The sequence below is a fragment of the Polyodon spathula genome, chromosome 27, assembly GCF_017654505.1.
Source record: "Polyodon spathula isolate WHYD16114869_AA chromosome 27, ASM1765450v1, whole genome shotgun sequence".
In the NCBI taxonomy this organism is placed as follows: Eukaryota; Metazoa; Chordata; class Actinopteri; order Acipenseriformes; family Polyodontidae; genus Polyodon; species Polyodon spathula.
In genome coordinates this window covers 9,401,031-9,422,531 of record NC_054560.1, presented here as the reverse complement: position 1 = coordinate 9,422,531, position 21,501 = coordinate 9,401,031, and the positions used below count along the sequence as shown (strand labels likewise).

At 45.1% G+C, this 21,501-nt stretch overlaps 1 protein-coding gene across 1 annotated transcript; it reads right to left on the bottom strand.

Moving 5' to 3' along the window:
• Positions 1-1,060: 1,060 nt before the first annotated feature.
• On the bottom strand, positions 1,061-20,601 carry LOC121301416 (vasorin-like). The gene is made up of 2 exons (XM_041230795.1): positions 20,517-20,601; positions 1,061-4,421 (listed from the first exon to the last, which is right to left on the bottom strand). The coding sequence occupies exon 2, from the start codon at positions 4,405-4,407 to the stop codon at positions 2,425-2,427; it is 1,983 nt and encodes a 660-aa protein (XP_041086729.1). The 5' UTR covers positions 4,408-4,421; positions 20,517-20,601; the 3' UTR covers positions 1,061-2,424.
• Between the last annotated feature and the right edge of the window lie 900 nt (positions 20,602-21,501).

The following is a 21,501-nucleotide window of genomic DNA, read 5'->3' as shown; positions in this document are numbered from 1 at the left end:
GGAAAGTCCCGTGGAGATTAAAATCTCTTTTTTTAGGGGAGGATAGTGGCTGAGTGGCTAGGACTGGGGGAGTCTGGAAGGCAGTGAACTTGGTGTAAGATCACTCAGGTATTCAGACACAGTATCTGCTGCATCCTTTGACTTCCTATGTGGCCGTGCAGAGCAGCTGTTAGTCTGGATATTAGAGGGGCACTTTTTTTTTTTTTTTTTTTTAAATATAAAAATAGAATAGAAAGCTAAAAGACACACCATAAAAAAAAACAGATCTATTCTCAAACCTCACAGTATTTTAACACAATGTCCTTGGTACTGGATTCCAAAACCCTGGCTTGAAAAAAATATAAATAAATAAATAAAAAAGAGCAGTGAAAATATTTACTCAGCAGCAATTTTCTGAAGAATTTGGGATAAAAAAATTCTCCCCTCGGCACTACAATAGACCCTTTGAGATGCTCAGCTGGCTGCCTGGATGAGAACCAAGTGCCCGGTCTCTTAAATCTGAGGAATAAAGAGCCTTTTTATTAAAACCAAAGGGAAAAATGACCACTCAGGTGAAGCTGTCTGTCACAGACTCTGCACCCTGGGACTGCTTCCTTGCGAGTGCGACTCGGGAGGCTGGTTCTGCGTGGCCTGTGAGCTGAAAGACAGGGGAGCAGCCTGATTGATTGAGATGTGCGTAATGGATCGAGCAGCCAGCATTTGCTAAAATAAAATCAAATAAATAAGCAGAGTGCACGTATTGATGATTGGAAGGACCAAAGGTCAATGAACTCTTTAACTCCTTGTTTGTTTAGTCTGGTTACTCCACGTTGCTCTGTAAATAGATATAATACCCGCTGTGTTTGACTTGCTTTAGCCTTGAAAGCACACGATCCCTAAATGCACAATCGAACAAACGCATTCCATTGACAAACATACATGCACACATGTGTGCGCCCAATAACCCCACATGGCACACACAAACAAGCAAACAAACAACAAAACAATCCCACGTCTGCACCGCTCCTCCTCCTCCTGCTGCAGATCTGAAGCACATGATGCATGCAGTGGCAGTGGACATGCTCACAATGCAGGGTGAGCTTGTTGCAGGCCAGGAACCGGAGACAATGCAGCAGGCTGCAGCCATCTCTTGGGTTCTGTAATTAGTGCCTGCTTGAGCAGGGCTGTCCACAGTGATACAGAACAGCCCTCTCTCGGCTGACTTTCTTTTGAAGTGAGTGAAATAAAAAAAGAACACGTTTGTGAAAATGAAAACTGTGTAGGAGCCCTTAAATTAACATTCAGAATGATGTATGCCAAGTTATGAAACAGAAACAGTTTTGTTTATTTATTTGAAGAGAAAACTAAACAAAAAAAAAAAAAAATGAAATCATAAAACACAAATATGCAGCAGTATATTTTTACAAAGGGCGTCATATTTTACAAAATCAATACAGGAGAAGGGGGGCTTCCCAGAATAAATAGGGAAAAATGATTTAACATTGAAAATATTTGGAGTATTTTCAATTCCTCATGCCACAAAGCTAGAAGTTCCAGTTCAAGTCTTATATGAAATTTGTGTTTTAAAAAACAAAAACAAAAAAAAAATATTATTTTTTATAGCGGAAAGAAATGTGATAGAAAATATGATCACTCTGGTGGGTTCGTTTTTTGGAAAATTTGTGAACTTAAGTCTTAAGGACAAGTGCTCAGAAAGTCAGTGTCTTAGTCAGAGATGCAAATCCTGTATTGCCCACACTGCCAGCAACATGGGGTCAGTGTTCAGTGAAACAGTGAAACGTCCACCGCTCCTTTAACTGTGCCAGTCTCAGTGTCTTTAAAGATATTTGCATTGCGAACCTGTTCGGGCTGCTTGTTTTTCAGTTGATGTGCCCATGTCGCCCCCCCCCCCCCCCCCAGGCAGGTTCCTTGTGGGGTTTTTAATGCCTGCAAGGCAGTTCAGTTGGAGCTTGTTGGCTCGCTTGGTGGCTCAGCACATCCCCCGGCGAGCTGTGCAGAATTCGGTAGCTGTAGAAATGTCTAGGTTTCAGCCGCTATACAAATCTCCATGGTTTCAGGATGATATTCTTGAGAAGCAACTGTATTCGTGGCTTTAATTGTAATTGTTTTCCTTCCTTTCCTTTGTTATCTGGTTCAATCATTTTACAAGCCCCATGCGTTACAACAAATATGTATTAAAAAAAACCCAATACTCTGCATACATCTGTGAGGCACTTATATGCAGTTTTAAAAAAATAGATATTTTTACACAGTCTGCTTTTCAGTCATCAAAAAAAATCCTCACGGACTATTGCACATCACTTTTTTTTCCCCATCAGCTCCAGAAACCAGCATCTGGAAACCCCCAGATCCCTCTCTAATGGAAGGAGGGGAGGGGCAAGCCTTCTTCTCAGTCTCTCTAAAGAGGCTTTCTCTAAGAGGGGCTCAGAAGTAAGAGTTTTTCATGTTGGCCGGCACGTTGTTATTGCTGGGGCAGTGCCTGTGTATTAGCGGGACCTCGCACTCCAGCCCGTTTTGGGGTTGCGTTATCTCTGGTCCCTTTGGGGGTAGAGTCCCGTTCTCCAAACACGACTTGACCCCCTCGAGTTCCAAGGGGCAAGGGTCAGCCCCTTTGTGATCTTTAGCACGTCTCCTGCGGAGATAGTAGAATCCCACGGCCGCCACCACCACCACCAGCAGCACAGCAGCCACAGACGGCACCACCATGGTGGTCAGATGCCCGTCATAGGACTGGGTGACGGGGGAATGGTGTTCCTGGCTGGAGATCTGGGCCTCAACACAGCAGCTGTCCTGTTGCTCTGGCTCCCCCATAGGGCTGGCGCAGATGTAGTAGGTGGAGTTGGGCCGGAGCCCGCGCAATGTGTATTCTGGGTAGGATGGTGGCAGATTCAGGTGCATTGGCCGCTTGTCCGGACCGGAGAGGTTCCTGTAGGTGAGGCGAATCCCTTTCAGGTGCCGTCTGGCTTGAATGTAGCGGTGGAGGTCGACTGCTATTGACGTGCTTGTGACCTGCCTGGCATTGATGGTGGACTCCGTCTCTACAGTTGACGTGGATATCGTCTCGGGAGTCCCCTCTGCGTTTTCGCAGTAGGGTCCCCAGAACCCTTTGGAGCAGGCGCACTCCAGCTCCCCCAGGTTATCCAGCTGGCAGGTTCCCCCATTCAGGCAGATGTTGGATGGGCAGATGTGCAACACCTTGGGGCTTGTTTTGCTGTTGGCAACTGGAGAGACTGGAGCTGGTGTGCTTTCTTCCTTGGCTGTGGGTGGTTGAGTGGAGGGCTGGCTAGGTGCTAGGGTTAGTGAGATACCAGTGGTCGACCCTGGCTTAGAAGTGCTCGTGCTGACCTTGGTGGTTATCACAGTGGTGGTGGTAGGACATCCAAAATCGTGGTGCTCCAGCCTTTCAAGGACCTTGCCAGCGTTGAGAGGGGGGAAGTGACATCTGGTTTCCTCGATCCTCAGCAGCTGCACTTGACTTTTGCGCACCCATGGGGGAAACCAGGCTAGCGGGCAGATGCAGTTGAAGGGGTTCTCTGCCGCAGTGAGTGTCTGTAGCCTGGGAAAGAGCTTCAGGAAGCCTTCAGGCAAACCCTGCAGGTTCAGGTTGCTCACGTCCAGCTCCTGGAGATTGGCCAGGTTGTGGAAGTCCTCGTTTCTCAGCTGGGATACCTGGGAGTTGCCCGCCAGGCTGAGCTTTGTCAGACCCCGCAAAGTTTTGAGGGCGATGGGGAAATCGGTCAGCTGGTTGTCCGAGAGGTCCAGCTCATGGAGATTCCCGAGGTTTTCAAACATCTCTCCGTCCAAGGAGCTGAGCCCCAGGCCAGACAGCTTTAGGGTCTCCAGGTTGGCTGTGTGGAGGTCCCGGGCGTTCAGCGAGGGGATCTGGTTGAAGCTGATATCCAGGAGGAGCAGCTTGGGAGCGTGGAGGGCTGGCAGCACATGGAGGCTATTCTTCTGGAGCTTGAGTTCAAGGAGATGATCCAGGTCGTCGAAGGCAGCCGGATGGATGGCGGAGATGCGGTTTCCGTGTAGGTACAGGCGCTCCAGCCAGCGAAGCCCCGAGAAGCTCTCGTTGGTGATCTCCTCGATGTGGTTGGACGAGAGGTCCAGGTTGCGGAGAGACTCCAGCGGGCGGAAGACCTGGCTGGGGAGGTGGGAGATAGCATTTTGGGAGAGATCCAGGAGCTCAAGCTTGCTCAGCCCAGCAAAGTCCTCAGCGCTCAAGGAGGTGATCTTGTTCTCAAAGAGGTACAGACTCACTGTGTCATCTGGAACCCCTTGGGGAACCAGTGCGGATTTCCGATAGATGCAGAAGATTTTTTTGGGAGTGTTGCACATGCAGTCTTTGGGGCAGGCCTGTGTGAGGACTCCAGCGAGGAAGGGGAGGAGCAGGAGGAGGAGCTTCATGATGTCACTGCAGCCTGCAAAACGACACAGAAAAATTGGTTTAGCACTCTTTTATAGATTAGTTATAGTGTTAAACTAAAAGGTTTTACCTGCTAGATACAGTTATGTTATATACTCGACAATTAACAGGAGGATGTTTGCGCAGTTCTCAAACATGTTGTTAATTCAGGCAAGAATAAATCTGTGTGTGCGTGCTTGTATGTCTACATGTATCTTCAGCCTCTCATTAAATGTAGTCTGCTGGGGAAAGTTGCTGAAGTTTGTGCTATGGGAACGGCCATTGCTCTTCCTCTTCTTTTAATCAAACCCTGACCCTTGACTTGCTAGTTGCCTCCCTGTTGCCGGGTCCGAGGAATACAGGACCGGTTTCTTTCTTTAAGAAAAGTTTGGGAAGGAGAATATTTGGCCCATCAAGGCTCTAAAGCACCAGAAATGCTTCTACACCTTCTGCTCTCAACATAATTTTGACTCTGCTTTCTTATCTGCCCTCTATCTCTCCTCTCTGTGCAAAGCTTGACGTATTTTAATGTTTCTGCAGGTGTTTCAGAGTAATCACGACAGCCTCTAACTGGAACTGATGATGTTTGTTAAAACTCTCCGTTCTGTTCTTCAGTTATAATGTCAGGTTGAGGCATGGGGTCTGGCCAAGCAGCCTGCTGTTAGCCTTCATACTGAAGAGCCAGCCTACTGCAGCTCCGCGCAAATTGGAGCCACATTTACTGCAGTGCTTCCAGCCAGGATCACTCTGCTGTGACACACAGGCTTCGCCTGACTGACAAAAGCAGGGGCTGGGGGGGGTTAGTTTAATAGCAGCAATTTGTCTAACAAATCCATTTCCTCCTCTGTCTGGAGAGGAAATAAACAAGCAAGCAAATAAATAAACACAACACTGAGACAAATCTTTACAAACACGTCTACGATTGCTCTGTGCGTGTGCTGGGTTTCATTTCAGGAGTTTTGATTTATAATTATTTAGGTTCTTTTTTTGAGCATTACATTTTCAACGTCTTTTTAAAGAGGAACAATGCCTACTGTACTGCACCTCCTGCTTTTGCAAAAAATGCGCTGCCCCTTTTTCAGGACTTCCACAGGGAGGCCAGGGTTTTGTTCAGGCCTAGGTGGATTACAGTCCTCGCCGCAGAGCCTGTCAGTGCGATCCCGTGTCTGCATACCTTTGGGTTTGAGGAACACAGAAACTCTTTGGGGAGTAAAGAATGGGGGGGGTGGGGGCATGGGAATGTGTCTCTTGAGCAGCCTTTCAGAGTCCAAAGTGAGGTAAAAACAAACCCCAATAAAGCCTGTGTGCTTACTTTATAAGAGCCTCGTTACTACCTCCTTCAAAAACAGACCTGGGGTGAAAGTCTGGGAAAGGCTGTGTCACAAGGTGCTCCATTGAAATGCAGTCCCAGGATGAGGCAGAGAGCCTTGAATGTAGCAGACCTGAGGACGGCTTTGTTTGCTTGCGCAGGAAGGGCCGGGCTTGGCACAGTGTGTTTTTTAGGTACATTTATCTGCTTCTACAGTAAGGAGTTGAATTCAGAAATTGTTGGCTTTCAGCAAGGGTGTTCGCTGAAGAGAATGACTCGTCCCTGAGCTTTCTCTGTTTCGGGGCTGATCAGGGAGAGGAAGACTGGACCTTGTGTTCAAGTTCACGGCCAGGCTGGAGTCACCGCGAAGGAAGAAAGCGTTTCCTTTCCTAAAACATTTCCACTGAACAGTCTGTCCTGTTCTCTCTGTGTATGTCGCTCGCTTTATTTTTCTCTTTTTTCTTTTTCAGCCTCCCCTCTTTCTTTTTGGGTGTCTGTCTTTCCTTATTGTTTACCCAAGTTCTCATTTTTTTTAAATTCCGTAAGGTCGGAAAGCCACGGGGGGGGGGGGAATCAATGGCAGCCTCACTGAAATATTTACTGAAACTGTCTTTTTAGCGAGAGATGAAAAGGAATAAAACAAGTCAAATGCTTCTATCAGCGAGGGATAGACCGTCTTGGTTTTTTCTTTTTCTTTTTGGGTACACCCTCTTCTCTCTGATTGGGGTCCCAGCACTGAGCCCCCAGGTCTCCATCAGTCCAGACTCTCATGCCAGGGAGAGAGATGTGTCCTCTCGCACTGGAGAAGATGCAGCACAGCGGAGGGATCTGATTTGATTTGTAGGTCTCTAGTCCAGCTGTTTCACAGGAAAAACAAATTCCTCAAGTCAGTGAATCCCCTTGCAGACAGAATTTTTGGTTGCGTTTCGTGATGATTTAGATATTGTATATGTTCAGTTTTTATTGACTCAGTCGCGTCTGCCAGGAAATTCCGCTGAACACTTGCTCCGTCTGCGTGCTGATGTTCCTCAGCGGGTCTTATTTTATTCCAATTTGCACTCAAATCAGTGAAAAAAAAAAACAACAGACGAGATTAAACTCACATGGGGTTCTAAATATGGGTGTGGAATAATTTTCTGAGAAACAGCATAATGCGTCTTTAATCTTGTAGAAAAACAAGAGCTGCAGAAGGCATAACATTTGTGCTGTTAATGCTTCATGCTCCTGTGGAAATCTCCTGCTCCCACCAACCTACTCCCCTTTTAAGGTGTTCTCAAGAATCGTTCAGGAGCTGCAAGTCACAGTTTTAAGGTTAACATGGCCTCCAACGTTTATTTCCCTACCAAAAGAAATTCCAAAAAAAAAAACGTTGGAGACACAACAAGGCTCGCTATCTCCCCACTGCTACTGTTGACTCTCAAACACATCTGACTTTTAGTACAAACGTCCTTGAATGGTGGAGAATTCAGAGAATTCAACAGCCACGAAACCCTAAGCCTCAGCATTCCACCTCTTATCTTAGCTGCTTCTCATTATGCACTTTCTCTTCCTTCTCCAGTTTTCACCACCTTGAGCCCCGGTCTTGCCCTTGCCAGTTGTCGGAATTGTTAAGCTTGTTTGCAGTATTCGCCACTCAGCAGCGTGCCTGAAGCTGGCTCTGTTCATGCTACAGAAACACTCAGATATACCGCATTACACTGTGCCGTGTGCGCCAGTGCACTACCAAAAATATCGGATCTTGTTTTGCACTGATCTGGAGGGTTGGCGTGCGAGTGTGTCTGAGGGTACAGGAACTGCCTTGCGTGAAGGAGGTGTTGAAAAATAACGGAAAGAAAACCAGAAGGGAGGACGAGAGCCCCTGCCCTGTCCACCCTGCTGTCTCTCTGTTAGTCTCTCCGGGTCAGGATCGGGTTGCAGGACTGTTTGATTTGGGAAGTGTCTTTGTGATCTGTATTGTTCTGAGGAATGACCGGACTCTGACACTGCCTGTCCCTGGAGAGCTAGCCTCCCTCGCACTCCACTCCACACTGCCAGGGAGCCAGGGCAGGGAGGCAGGCAGGCAAGCAGGCCTTTAAAGGAAACTAAGCAGAGCTTGTGATGTATGAGTCTTGCCCTGCTGTCTGGTTTTGAAAAGTGAAGGCGAGAGGAGGGGTGGTGGTGTGGGTGGAGGGGAAGCTGAGCCAATGTACACAAGATCAGTGGAACGATATCCTACAACAAACCAGACAGAGAGATAAATGCTTTGCCATAGCAAGCTTATATCATACAACTTGTTAAATCTACTGTTAAAAGCGGAGACAGACCAAGATATTGCTGCAATGACCACAAATTGACCAGAAATCTTAGCTAGCGGGATAGGGAAAAGAGACGAGACTATTGTCAAGACAGTCGCAGCTTACACCTTCTTCAAGGTTACTTAATACATTAAAAAGAAAGCGCTTTGGATCAGGGATCTAAGTGCTGACCACGATTTCTTAAGTTGAAAAAAAGAAAAAAAGACTGCGGAAACTTGGGGTTACAATAATAAACTCACAAGGCAGGTGGGGTGGATTCATGGAGTAGCATTGGTAGCCTGCCGCCTTCTTCAAGATCGGAGACGCTTTCAGTGTATGCTCAGTACATGTTAATGTAAAACTATCTGAATCTCAGAAACTTTCTGTGATGGCTTCTACCCATACTTGGTTTCTGTCTCTTCTTCCTAAATGCAGGACAGACTCTTAAGGTCAATGCACATTGATAATAGTGTTGCTTCTCAGCACCTCCCACACCAGTCTGTTTCAGACCCCCTCACCCAGCCATTCACCCCGGGCTGGGCTGCTAGACCCCTCCCTCTCCCCTTGCAAGTGAGATGTAACAGGACTCCAAATTTCTCAACCCCTCTGTCATCACCTCTGCGCCCACAGATGGCTCTTGTTACCCACAGTGCACCTGGACTATCCATCACCATGGCAGCACAGGCCCATAAACCAGCTCTACCTGACAGGCTGGGGCGGGTGGCGGGCTCTCTGTCAAGCAGCAGACCTAATGAACTTGTCTGTCCGTGCGATGTACAAAATCAAATCAAAACACTGCAAAGATTTCAACTGAGCCAGCCAGCCTCCTCCACTGTGAAAGTGCCGAGGTCCGAAACTTCACAAGGGTTACCCTCACTTCTGCGCTTCTTTTAACTTGAAATTAGCGCCTTACTTTCTGTATTAAAAAGTGTCAAATCAGTGCATAGGTCCATAGTGTTTAGGGTGTTGTGAACACTGTGTGTAACTATTGAAAGGTACTGTTAGTTCGAAGTAAGATTTCAGGCGAGTGCGTTTTGGCTTGAGGACCAGATTAGAAATGAGGCACTGTGTCGGGGAGCGTGCACACTCGTACAGACAGACAGCCCTGCAGGTGAGGTGAGGGTGCGGGGCTCGGTGCCACAGCAGAACAGGTGTGGTACTGTGCTGCTGCGCATTCAGGACTAGATGGAGCTGAATCCTCGCTACTTTGCCCAGCCGTGCCAGTGGCACGTTTTGCATTTTTAAAGAATGCATTGCCCTTCAGAAATGTAAAGAATCCTCCAGCCGCATTGTTATAGCAGAGATTCAGTCATTGTGTGTTATTAAAATGCCAGCGGCCTATACTTAGCCAGCTATCTAAAAAATGTCTAATTGTCCTGATTTATCAGCTTATCAAGGAAAACAAATACACAGGAACTATGCACAGTGGCTAGAGGGAGATTGCTGTTCCTTGTGTTTAAAATCTCAATACTGTGTATATGTATATTTAAGTGGCAGGACCATATATAAGGGAGAAGGGATTTTGTTGCAGGGTCCTCACTGGACTGCGTCAGGAAGCTCCGCTTGCTGTTTTCTTATCATGGGAGTCTGGTCCTCCACGTGAGAATTAATCCAGCCAAAGCCTTGAAAGCTTTGCTAGGGGATCCCTGTCGGTAGCTACAGTAGGGAAGCTTTGGGTTGGTTCTGCTCCCTCTTCCTGGCACCCTGCCCTGCTAATTGCAGAGAGGCACAGTCTGTTTTGTAATTGCCAGCTTGCGCTCGCATCCTGGCATCAGGCAGGGACCCAGGACCCCCCCCCCTCCGGCTAGCATCAGATTGCATCCAGATAGCAGCCTTGCACAGAAAAGGAAAGCTATTGTGCGATTATTGTCTTTCGTTTGTTTTTGTTTTTTCTAGTGATCTTTCACTTGGAAAAGAACAGAAAAAGAATCTGGCTATTCATTCCCCATTGTTAGGATTTTTAGCGGTGCACACAGCGCTGTCAGTAGCCATGTGCTACACCTAAACCTGGCTAGTCTGAATTGGTTTTGAACTCCGCAGACAGAACCAACGGAGGCAATTGGATACCAGCAGAACAGGCTGGTGAATCGGGAAGTTCCAGAACAGTCAGGAATTGTTTAAATATAAGCAGAGAGTGCAATGAAATTTTAAATAGCACTGCATCTAAAAGGATATTGCAAATTACAGCTTGATAAGTTTGGACTTCCTTGGTGGTTGAGTTTTTGATCAGAGAGCTGTTTCACTAAGACCGAGGATGCTTATTTGACTGGCTGTCTTGACGCCCTGATAACCGCGCTCTGTTTCCTGCTGCTTCCTCATTCGTGGAGATTGCTCATTGTGTCTCGAGCAGGTCTCGTGCCGAACCAGTTTTTCATGCTTTTAAACCGTTTCTGACTTTTCAAGTCAAACAACCCCACCTCCTTCCACACACACACACAGGGCCAGCGCTGGCATAAAATTAACCCTTTTCCTACTTTTTACTATCAACCATTCTTGTATTAACTGTCAATGAAGGTTTCCAGATGTACAAAACATATGTGAGTTTACAGCTCAGAGAATACAGTGGCCAATTCTTCCAGCAGAAAAGGTGCGTTTGAAGTTACATCATCTAACCTGAAACTCAGGCTGGCGCACACAGTGCCATCCGTTTGCCCACAAAGCCTCTTCTGAAATGAATGGCACTCTGTTGAAGCAGAGACAACCTGTCTCTCCAGGACTGCACGTGCATGCGGACAGCACACACTGCAGCACGGTCTCCAGGGACAGTAACAGCCCACTGTGTGAGCCGAGTTATTTACAGAGCTCTGTACTCCTTTAGTGTCTTAATCCCCCCATCGGGACTTCATCTTCAGAAGAGCATGGGTCGACTTTCCTGAACTCACTTGAGCAGTGTGTTGGGGGCTGGGGCTCACATTAGTTGCATTAATTAGATAGACACACACAGGTGCTTAAGCACACATTGGCCAGGTTTGTATATAGATGTTGTAACTATTAAGGCTGTGAATTAGCACTGTTCAATACTGAATGTTCTTTCAGGAACAAAGGGAGATCCTGTGCGTCTGTGCTGGATGTGTGAGACGGCTCCAGCATGCTGTCTATGCTGTACCCTGTGAGTCTCCCAGCCCCTGTTCAGACTGTGATCATGACAGGCCCTGTCTCGTAGCTGCTCTGAACTCTCAGGGGTTCCATCGTTTGCTCCTTTCCTCTTTGCATCCTGCGTCTGCGTGTTTTGGTGGATGGGTGAGCGACAGAGTTGCCAGGTCTGCGCTTTTCCCGCGGAATTGGGCTACTTTAAAGAGACAGCCGCGGGAAATGTTTAGGAGTCGCGGGTTGCTACTGTTTTTGGGCAACTTTTCAAGAGGTCTCGCGGGTTTTTTTGGGGCATATTTACTTTATATTTAAAAAAAAAAGAATAACTTCTTTAAAAATGAATAACCTAATCACAAAAGTATTTAATTGAACAAATGATCCCCGTCCACAACTTTTGCAGCCTACCCACTGCAGTGCACATGAACTATATAAAACTGTGTTTCCCACTAAAATAACGCATTGCACATGACCATGCGAGTGGACTCAGGACTGAGAGACAAACGATTGTGTTAATTAACAAGGAGGTTGACGGTAAGAAGTTAAATTAAATTTTTTTTTTTTTTTTTATGTTTATGTGTTATAACTTTTTGTTGTGTTTGTTTAAAAAGGCAAGCTGCTGGTCTATTTTTTGCAGTATGTAAAGGTGCGTTTAATTGGTGTTGATGTTTAAATGATTTCATTGATCATTGAATTAGATTAGATTAGTTGGTATAACTTTAAAAGACTTTGCGTTATTGTTTGAGAAACAGTAGCAGCATTAGTGCTTCAGTAAAGGCATCCCGTGTAATCCGATTGCTGGTATGAGTGTTGATTGTGGGTGAGCGGTGCTGGGGCTTGTCATTTTTATCAAATCTATACTGGATATCTTTTCTTACGAAAGCTTTTGACTATTTTTTATTTTTTTATGCATAGGCCTACCTGTTAATAATAATAAGCTTGGTTTCAGTAATAAAACTGCCGGTGTGCAATACTGACAGGGATTAGATTGCGGTGCGATGCTGCAGCTCCAGCTGACACTGGAAGTGTTGCTTCGTATGACTTGCATAAATATTAATAGCTGAGGAGGGGGCAGGGAAAGAGACGAGGTAATGAAATGCACAGCGACTCAAAGGAGCCACATGTTTGTAACACAGATCTCTGCAGTGATTCAGCAGGCATGTTTGTAACGCAGATCTCTGCAGTGATTCAGCAGGTATGTTTGTAACACAGATCTCTGCAGTGATTCAGCAGGCATGTTTGTAACGCAGATCTCTGCAGTGATTCAGCAGGTATGTTTGTAACACAGATCTCTGCAGTGATTCAGCAGGCATGTTTGTAACACAGATCTCTGCAGTGATTCAGCAGGTATGTTTGTAACACAGATCTCTGCAGTGATTCAGCAGGCATGTTTGTAACACAGATCTCTGCAGTGATTCAGCAGGTATGTTTGTAACACAGATCTCTGCAGTGATTCAGCAGGCATGTTTGTAACGCAGATCTCTGCAGTGATTCAGCAGGTATGTTTGTAACACAGATCTCTGCAGTGATTCAGCAGGCATGTTTGTAACACAGATCTCTGCAGTGATTCAGCAGGTATGTTTGTAACACAGATCTCTGCAGTGATTCAGCAGGCATGTTTGTAACACAGATCTCTGCAGTGATTCAGCAGGTATGTTTGTAACACAGATCTCTGCAGTGATTCAGCAGGTATGTTTGTAACACAGATCTCTGCAGTGATTCAGCAGGCATGTTTGTAACACAGATCTCTGCAGTGATTCAGCAGGTATGTTTGTAACACAGATCTCTGCAGTGATTCAGCAGGTATGTTTGTAACACAGATCTCTGCAGTGATTCAGCAGGCATGTTTGTAACGCAGATCTCTGCAGTGATTCAGCAGGTATGTTTGTAACACAGATCTCTGCAGTGATTCAGCAGGCATGTTTGTAACACAGATCTCTGCAGTGATTCAGCAGGTATGTTTGTAACACAGATCTCTGCAGTGATTCAGCAGGCATGTTTGTAACACAGATCTCTGCAGTGATTCAGCAGGTATGTTTGTAACACAGATCTCTGCAGTGATTCAGCAGGTATGTTTGTAACACAGATCTCTGCAGTGATTCAGCAGGCATGTTTGTAACACAGATCTCTGCAGTGATTCAGCAGGTATGTTTGTAACACAGATCTCTGCAGTGATTCAGCAGGTATGTTTGTAACACAGATCTCTGCAGTGATTCAGCAGGTATGTTTGTAACACAGATCTCTGCAGTGATTCAGCAGGTGTTTTTCTTTTTCAGGAAGTCGCTCCTTATTTTTTATTTTTTTTCTTGAGACAATGACAGCGCTGAATCGGTAAACTGGCAGGAACTACTGACACAGGACTGGCAATTAATATTTATGATTGTGTTTTCCAGTGGAACCTGTATAAAACAAAGACCACATGCATGTAGAGATGAATCAGTGTGCTAGAGCAAGTCATGCAAGCAGGGAATCAGTGTGCTACAGCAAGTCATGCAAGCAGGGAATCAGTGTGCTACAGCAAGTCATGCAAGCAGGGAATCAGTGTGCTAGAGCAAGTCATGCAAGCAGGGAATCTGTGCTACAGCAAGTCATGCAAGCAGGGAATCTGTGCTACAGCAAGTCATGCAAGCAGGATTTGTTGTAGGTGTGATGTGTCAGTGAGTCCCACAGGAGCCTGTGACAGTCTGCTGATTTCAATTGTCGGCAGCGCAGGAGACTTCAAAGCTACATTTTCACCTTTCCTTAGTTGACGTGACTTGGGGTATATTTCATAAATCAGGGCAACTTTATACAGAGACCACATTCGGTTCCCTTGTTTCACTGTCTTCACTTTTTGCTTCCGTCCCAGCTGTCTGCCCTGGAGGAATTGAACGCCCCTGCTTTAAACAAAAAAAGCGGGACTCCCCCCCAATAAAAAAAGAAAAGCTGCCTAATTTCATCTGCTTCCTCTTCAGACAGCTGTGGTGTCCGTCTCTATCTCTCTGTTTGTAGCCCTGACGCTCACATTCGGGCTCACATACTCTCAGCCACAGGAGCCCTTTCATCTCTGTGTGCTTGGGAAACTCAACTTGTTCTGGAGAGTCTGTTCACCAGCCGGCAGCCTCTGAAAGGGCAGCAGTGAGTCCGAGAGACAAGACCGGGCAACCTGGCATACTGACAGACCGGCAGGCAGAGGAATAACACTCGTCAACATCAGAATAGCCACGTGTAGGTTTGCTGGTTCAACTGCTTTTGAAGTCTGAAACAGGGCACGCAAACAGCTTTATGCGGCTTTTGCACTGCGTTACAGAATCAGGAAAACCAGAACGGCAATGATCTAACCCTTTAAGTAAATATTTATTAAGGCCGAGTGAAGCACGACTAGCAGCCATGCCTTTAGGATTCAATTGCAGAGTTTCAGAAAACTAAATTGCAGTTAGAATAGGGATAGCCTTTAGGGGACTTGTACAGCACTTCCTGGGGTTAACAGTCCAGTGTCTTCTCAATCTCCACTGGGAGACTGGGAGCTGACAGCAGCACGAGACACCCACACAAGTACTGAGCAAACACTCCGGTGGTCAGTGGCCCAAGTGAGAGCTCAGAGCTTTGGTCCAGCAGATAGCAAGATCCAAGAGGTTGATCTCAGGAGTGCATGGGGAGTCGGCCACGCTCGATAAGGAGGCTTCACATCCCTTCAGCCCTGTCTGTTGTTACCTATTTTTATTTCACATGACAAATCCAGTACGACACTCTTAACTGCGCTCTTGAAAAACCCAAGTGAAATGGACTTTTCCTAACTGATGCAAGATATGACATAGACAAGTCTAAAGGCTCTGTAATTGATTATTACTGTGTACTGAACGGTGTTCTTAGGAATACACAAGAGTTATTTCGGAATCTTTTCAAACGTTACTGTTTTCCTGAAGCACTCGCTGTAGTGAGTTGTTGTTGGGTTGTAAGAAGCCGCACTAACAGTGTCTCTACTCACAGCAGAGGTTACGAGAGTCTTGCTGTGTTCCACACAGGGATGCCCAGGGTTCTGGAGATCTGTGTACTTGTGTTGGATTACAGCCCCCTCAACCCCAGTGCTTGACTGAGCTTGTTTGGACAGTCCACCCAGATGTACCCCCCCCATCCTCAGGGTCCCAGGCAGAGCTCCTGATTACAAGACTCAATTTCCCTAATTATAACTTAAGATTAAAAGGCTGTTTTTACTGCATTCTGAAATGCAGCTATTTGTGGTCAAGCTAAAGGACAGAGTAAGCTTTCCAAAACAATACAGAGATAGAATGTGACCTTTTTCTTTTCCTTTTCAAGACATTAACCACAAAAAAAGAAGTGTAGGGTTTTGGTTCTGTAGTCGGAACTCGATGGAATTGTACACGTTTCTTCGGTAATCTTTTTGTATAAACTGGCACCTTCTCTTATCTTGGCAAGGTCGGTGTGTAATCTAGAAGAGTACTCTATCTTGGGAGTGTGACAGCAGGACGGCACGCTGGCAATAACCACACTTCATTCAGCAATCTCCCGCTCTCCACTGCCACATCCTCAGGACGAAGCAGACAAAGATCACTATACATGAAATATTACTGACAGTTAATGAGGTTTGGAGTTTCCACTTAATACCTTTAGTGTGCAGGGGGCAGTTTGCCTGCAAATGGCTTCTACGAGAAACTATAGGCAACTGTACTCCATTTTCCAGTACTTTTTTTGTTTCCATATCTTAGGAAGTTGTTTTGTTCTAGTTTGTGAAGTTGTCACATTAAGAGGCTTCTTGGGAATGCAGTCGGACGACTGAAAACGTGTTGAAAAGTCTATGTGATCGAATGAACCACAGAGGTTCAGAGCAAACAGCTACTTTAAAATACCTGCAGCTCTTATAAAATATATCAAAGAACGACTAGAGGAGTGAAAGAAATATTTCCAAGGGTTTGCTGTGACATGCTGTGCTGAACCCCTGGGAGGTCCAGCGCTGCACACAGTGACTGCTGTCCCTCTAAATGTTTGTGACCAGGTAGAGGAGTGCGCTGCGCGCCCTGTCCTGTTGATTCGGGGTCCCCTGCTCTCCTGATTTCTCACGTTAAGACTCCAGGTGTCCATCTGACATCTGACCCCCTAATCCCCTCCTCTGGCCAGCCGCACAGGTCATTACAGGGGATTAGGCAGGTAGAGGCTGTTAATTATGAAGGCAGAGGAAGCAGCTCTAATGGAAGGGTGCAGAGCTGGGTCAAACTGAAAGAAAGCACAGCTGCCAGCCCCCTTCTCCCTTTTTCAAGACTTTCAGTAAGTGGAGAACCCTTTCTGCCAGCGCCTTCATCGGTGTACTGAGCAGAATTACAGCAAGCTAATCTGATGTAAATGCTACGTAACTTGCATTTCACGGCGTAGACATCGGTCACACTGATCACAGTGCTTGACAAACAGGGTTCAAGAGCAGCGGCATGTGTCCTGACTTGTTCCAAACTGAACCCGCATCGCAGTTTTGTCACTAAACCGGCTTTCTGTTCAACTCCCAATTGATTTTAAAGATAGGAAATGTTATCTGATCACATACAGTAACCCACAACAGGATGTGTATCGCAATCCACTTACTGGGCTTGGTGGATCTAGTGAATGTATTGAAGACAGAAGGGTTCTGATTCTCTTCCACGGTTCAATAACGTGCCAGCGCTGTTATTCCGTGGGGTGATGGAAGAGTACTGCAGTTTTGCTACTAATAAGTAACATGGGTGGACTTTATAGTGAATCTTGGGAGTTCATTTTCAGCTACGTTTTGTTTTAAAAAGACTAGCTAACTAAGGTCTGATGGCTCAGAGAAATTGCAGCCTCCCTAATAGTCACCCTGTTTAATAAATGCCATTGTTAGTAATGGGTGTGACTCGGACAGCTCAGCTCTGTTTGCGACAGGGCTGGATTAGGAAGGCATTGTCTCTGCTTCATTGACTGCAAGACACCCGGTTCCACTAACACAAACACCGCCTCACCTCCTCACACAGGACAAGCTTACTAGAAACAGCAGTGACTGGTGCTACAGGCTGGCTTCCTGTAAGGGTAATCACATATAAATCAAGAAATAAATGAAACCTTACAACTGACCCTAATCTCGTTTATTGCAACACTCAGCATTAACTTTTTTTTCTATGCAGACTTTGTTTCCGCGAGCAAATATTCCCTTAGATTTATGTAAATCTACTTCTGAACGCTAATTTCCGACCCGCTGAGCCTCTTTTCTCTCACGCTGTCATATGGTTCATACACATTCCCTTTCTCAGTCCTCGGCATTGTTCAGCAGTGGAAGCCTGTGCCTCATGCAAAGGCTCTCTGTGCTAAATGGGTTCTGTGCATTCCAACTGTGTGTCTCCTCTAGCGCTGGTGTTACACAGTCTCTCTGCTTTCGAACAGGCTCTAATAAGACTACATTACTTTCCACTCCTCCCTCCTGCAACAATGCAGCCCCTGCCAGCCTCACACTGAGGCATACCCGTTTCCACACAACCGGAACGAGAGAGACGGCCCTCATCATGGTTATACTGAGCAGACACTTGTGAATGATAAAGTAATGCCACTGTGTGTGTGTGTGTGTGTGTGTGTGTGTGTGTGTGTGTGTGTGTGTGTATATATATTATATATATATATATATATATATATATATATTATAATATAATATATATAGATGTCTTATATAGTCCTATATATATAGTACAGAATATTCAGAACCAGCAAACCGCTCTCTATCCAAGGAGAATCAGCACACTGCTCAATCACTAGAAATACTTTATGAAGTCATTGATAAACTGATAACTGATTTAATGTTTGTGTACCAGAAAGACAAGTGTAAAACCTCTGCATTTCAAACCTGACCACATGCATGTTCATCATATGTTTTACATGCAATAGAGATTGACACTGCGTGCCACCCTAGCAGTGCTGTATTCAGGTAGTATTTGAGAGCCGGGGCCCAGTGGAAAGGTTAAAAGACCAGACATAGCCTCTCAGCAGGGTAACGATAAGCCAGCTCTGCTCACTGTGGTAGAAAGTAGTTAACCCAGTTAGTCACACCTGCCTGAGCAGCACAGCTCTCCTGCTACAGAATGGGCAAACAGGCAGCATTGCTGCTTCCAAACTGAAGAGATTGCATTGTTATGGGGAGATGCTTTCCTCTGAGAGTTTGTTCAAGTTCCATATTTACTGAGTTGATCAGCGAGATAAGCGAGCGACTTTTTGATTGCTGTGTAGCCGAGAGGCATTGAGTCAAAGGTGTGGAGGGTTAACAAAGGACTGGATTAGCTCCCTCATTCACATGCGCCAGGCAAAGCGCAAGTGATGTGAGCTCACCTGTTCAGTGTGTGAGCCACACACTGAGGGACGGGACTGTTCTGAAGCACTGACAAGAACTTTGAAGCATTTCATGTGTGACAGTTCAAACATCAAAACACTGGGTAATCCTGACCCCCCCCCACACACACACACACACACACACACACACACTACAGCTTACCAATTTCTTTTCACTACTTGACTCGTTTTTGGAATGATTAGCTGTCTGGCTTAGGCCTTTTGGGCCCCCCCCCTATTTAGTTTCCATGGCGGCGTGACCCAAGCACTTATTACCTGACCTCTGGGCTTAGCTCAGGGATGCTTGGAGGGAGAGGGGAGGGGTGCAGTTAGAACTCAAGAGTTAATCTTCTGCCTGTTTGCTCGTTTCCACCGTTCACAGAAAATCAGGCCGGCACTTTTTAATTAAATTGCTGTGACAGCCGATCTGGAATGTTTGCTTTTTTTTTTTCTTCTCTCTTTGTTGGTTTTTTTTTTCCTCCTGCCCTGCTCGCTCACTCTCTCACTTGCTCTCTCTCTCTCTCCAGATTTGACTTTTCTAAATGTCACTATCCTGCAGTCAGGTTGGGATTTGGCTGGCACACTGCATACCAGACTCGGTGGGGGTGTGGAGGAGGGGCTTGATACCAGACAACAGAAACGTCTTATTCTCTTTTGCAGCTAAACAAGAAATCAATGCAACGTGCTACTCTGCTTTATTAGATTTTTAAATAATTGCTACCTCACATGTTGAAATGAACAATGCCTGCCTTGCTCTAGCACTGGTGCAAGCATTGTGGTAGCATGATTTCTATGTACTGTATGATCCTAGACATGATTGATTTTTTGAGCAATAGAATATCACCTTTGTTAACCCTTTAAGCACCCCAAGCTAGTTGGAACAGCCTTGCTTATGACCTGTGAGGCTGGCCAGGCTCATTTGAATCTGCTAATTGTTTTATTGGCATTGGAACAATTGAAATGAAGCCCCTGGAGATAACAACTGTGATAGCAGGACTTTACAGTCAAGGGGTCTTAGCTGGAGACTGGCAGCCAGCAGATCCACTATTCTACACTAGGGCTTGAGTGATCTTTGTCCATCAGCAGGGATAGAAATAGGACTCCTATTGCATAGCAATTTAATTTATTTGGGGTTTGTTAGAATGTAAATTAAATTATTCCACCCCTCCCTACCACACTAAACCCTATAATAACATAACTATAACTATAATAACACATTATAATTAAACTCACACCTTTAAATTACTTTCATTATAATAACAGGGCGTTTTATTTAGCTTTTGCGTGTCAGATAGGTGTATTCCTAATCGAGAGAGAGATTAGCAGTACTTTTTTGTCACTTTTGTTTCGTTATGGAAAGCTTAAATGTATGTATTTAAATAAATAAACAAAGAAGCTTGGAGAAATAATCCTGCTTGATGGTAAAGGCGCGACCAGATCCTATTAATCGTCGCAGAACAACATCAGGTACTATCTGGGTAACAGCCGGGTGACCCAAACAAACACCACAATACGCGTTTTTCATCCAGGCAAATATCACATTATCTCTGTGGCAGTTTTTTTTTTGGTTGAGCGACCACACAGCTATTACAAAGCGCTGTTTTTTTTTTTTTTTTTTTGTATTCTAGTTATGGTTGAAATTAACGACCTTCCATTACAAGTAAACAGCTTTATTTTATGGTTCTTAACTACAGTAAATAATAATTGCACCAGAACTCTGCTCGTTAATCCTAACAGATCTCACGAGTGACCGAGCCGGTGTCCTCTACGTGCTGTTAACGAAGTTCTCTCAATATTAAAACTGGCGCTCGCTTAAAAAAAAAAAAAAAAAAAAAAAAAAAAAAGTTTTTTGGAAAGTTTTTGGATTGCAAAATGTATGTTACAGTCGCCAGAACACACACACACACACACACACGTGAGTCCAGCAATACAAATGCAAATGAAAAAAAAGTGTGCAGACTCAGGTCGTAATGGTTTTACGTTCATGGAGTTGGTACATATTATAAATTATAGTTACGCTGTATCGCGTATATATATATATATATATATATATATATATTATATATATACACACACATATACATACAGGATACAGGATACACTAAGTACCTGAGGAGTCGACACTTACCGGTACAGGCAGCTGCTAACGGGGATGCCCAGCGCTTGTGTTGCCGGTGCTTCAACTCCACAAACTTTTTCTTTTTATACTTCTCTTAAAACTTGTTTGTTGTTTTCAAAGCCCTGCTAGTTCATGATTAACGTTGACAGACCTGCGCGTCTCTTTCCTAGTCGGGGCTCATTCTTGTTTTCAGACAGCAATGCGTTGCTTGGCGTTCCCCCGTTTTGGATTGCAATGCACGGTAACGCAGTGTTACCTTCGGACGGGACCTGAAAACACTGTTGTATTGAGTAGGGTGAGTGGGCTGCTTTAAGATGAGAAGAGAGGGGCGGCACGGTTTGGACTGGGCGTGGATAGAAGCGCTCCAAATTCCGTCTGTGTATTCTGATTGGCTGAGACGTAGTGTAGTTTAACCCTTTGCTGTGTTGTCGCCCAAAACTTTTTGCGTGGTTGGTGAATTTGCATTGAAATGAACTAAGTGAACCTTAAAATAAACAGATATATGAAAACCTACTAAAATATATATATATATATATATATATATATATATATATATATATATATATATATATTAATTGAACTTGAGACGGATGTGTATGTATGTTTTTTTTTTTTTTTTTTTTTTTTTTTTAATATTTTAATATAGCGCCCTTCACAGGAACACACTAAAGTATTTCTGAAGCACTGCTTCAATAAAGATTTGTAATGCAGTATTTTTTGGAATGCATTCATTTAATACTGCAATATATAGACTGCACACTGCACTATACCAGTGCACAAATCTGTGGTGATTTGCACAGATACAGCAGAAGGTACTAAATGGAAAATGCATGTCCTCCCCACAGTGGGTCGCAGAGGGTAAGCGAGTGTTGTTACTCGGAGCTGCTTTTTGTTTCCCAGTAGAGTAGAGCTGTGGTTGTCAGGTTTGAAAGGACAGTGTAATCATTGGGGAAGCAGAATTTTGCTGACAATAGATCTCGCTTATTAAAAGTGC

Coding starts and splice junctions, on each gene's coding strand:
- LOC121301416 (XM_041230795.1), bottom strand. CDS start 4,407: ATGAAGCTCCTCCTCCTGCTCCTCCCCTTCCTCGCTGGAGTCCTCACA.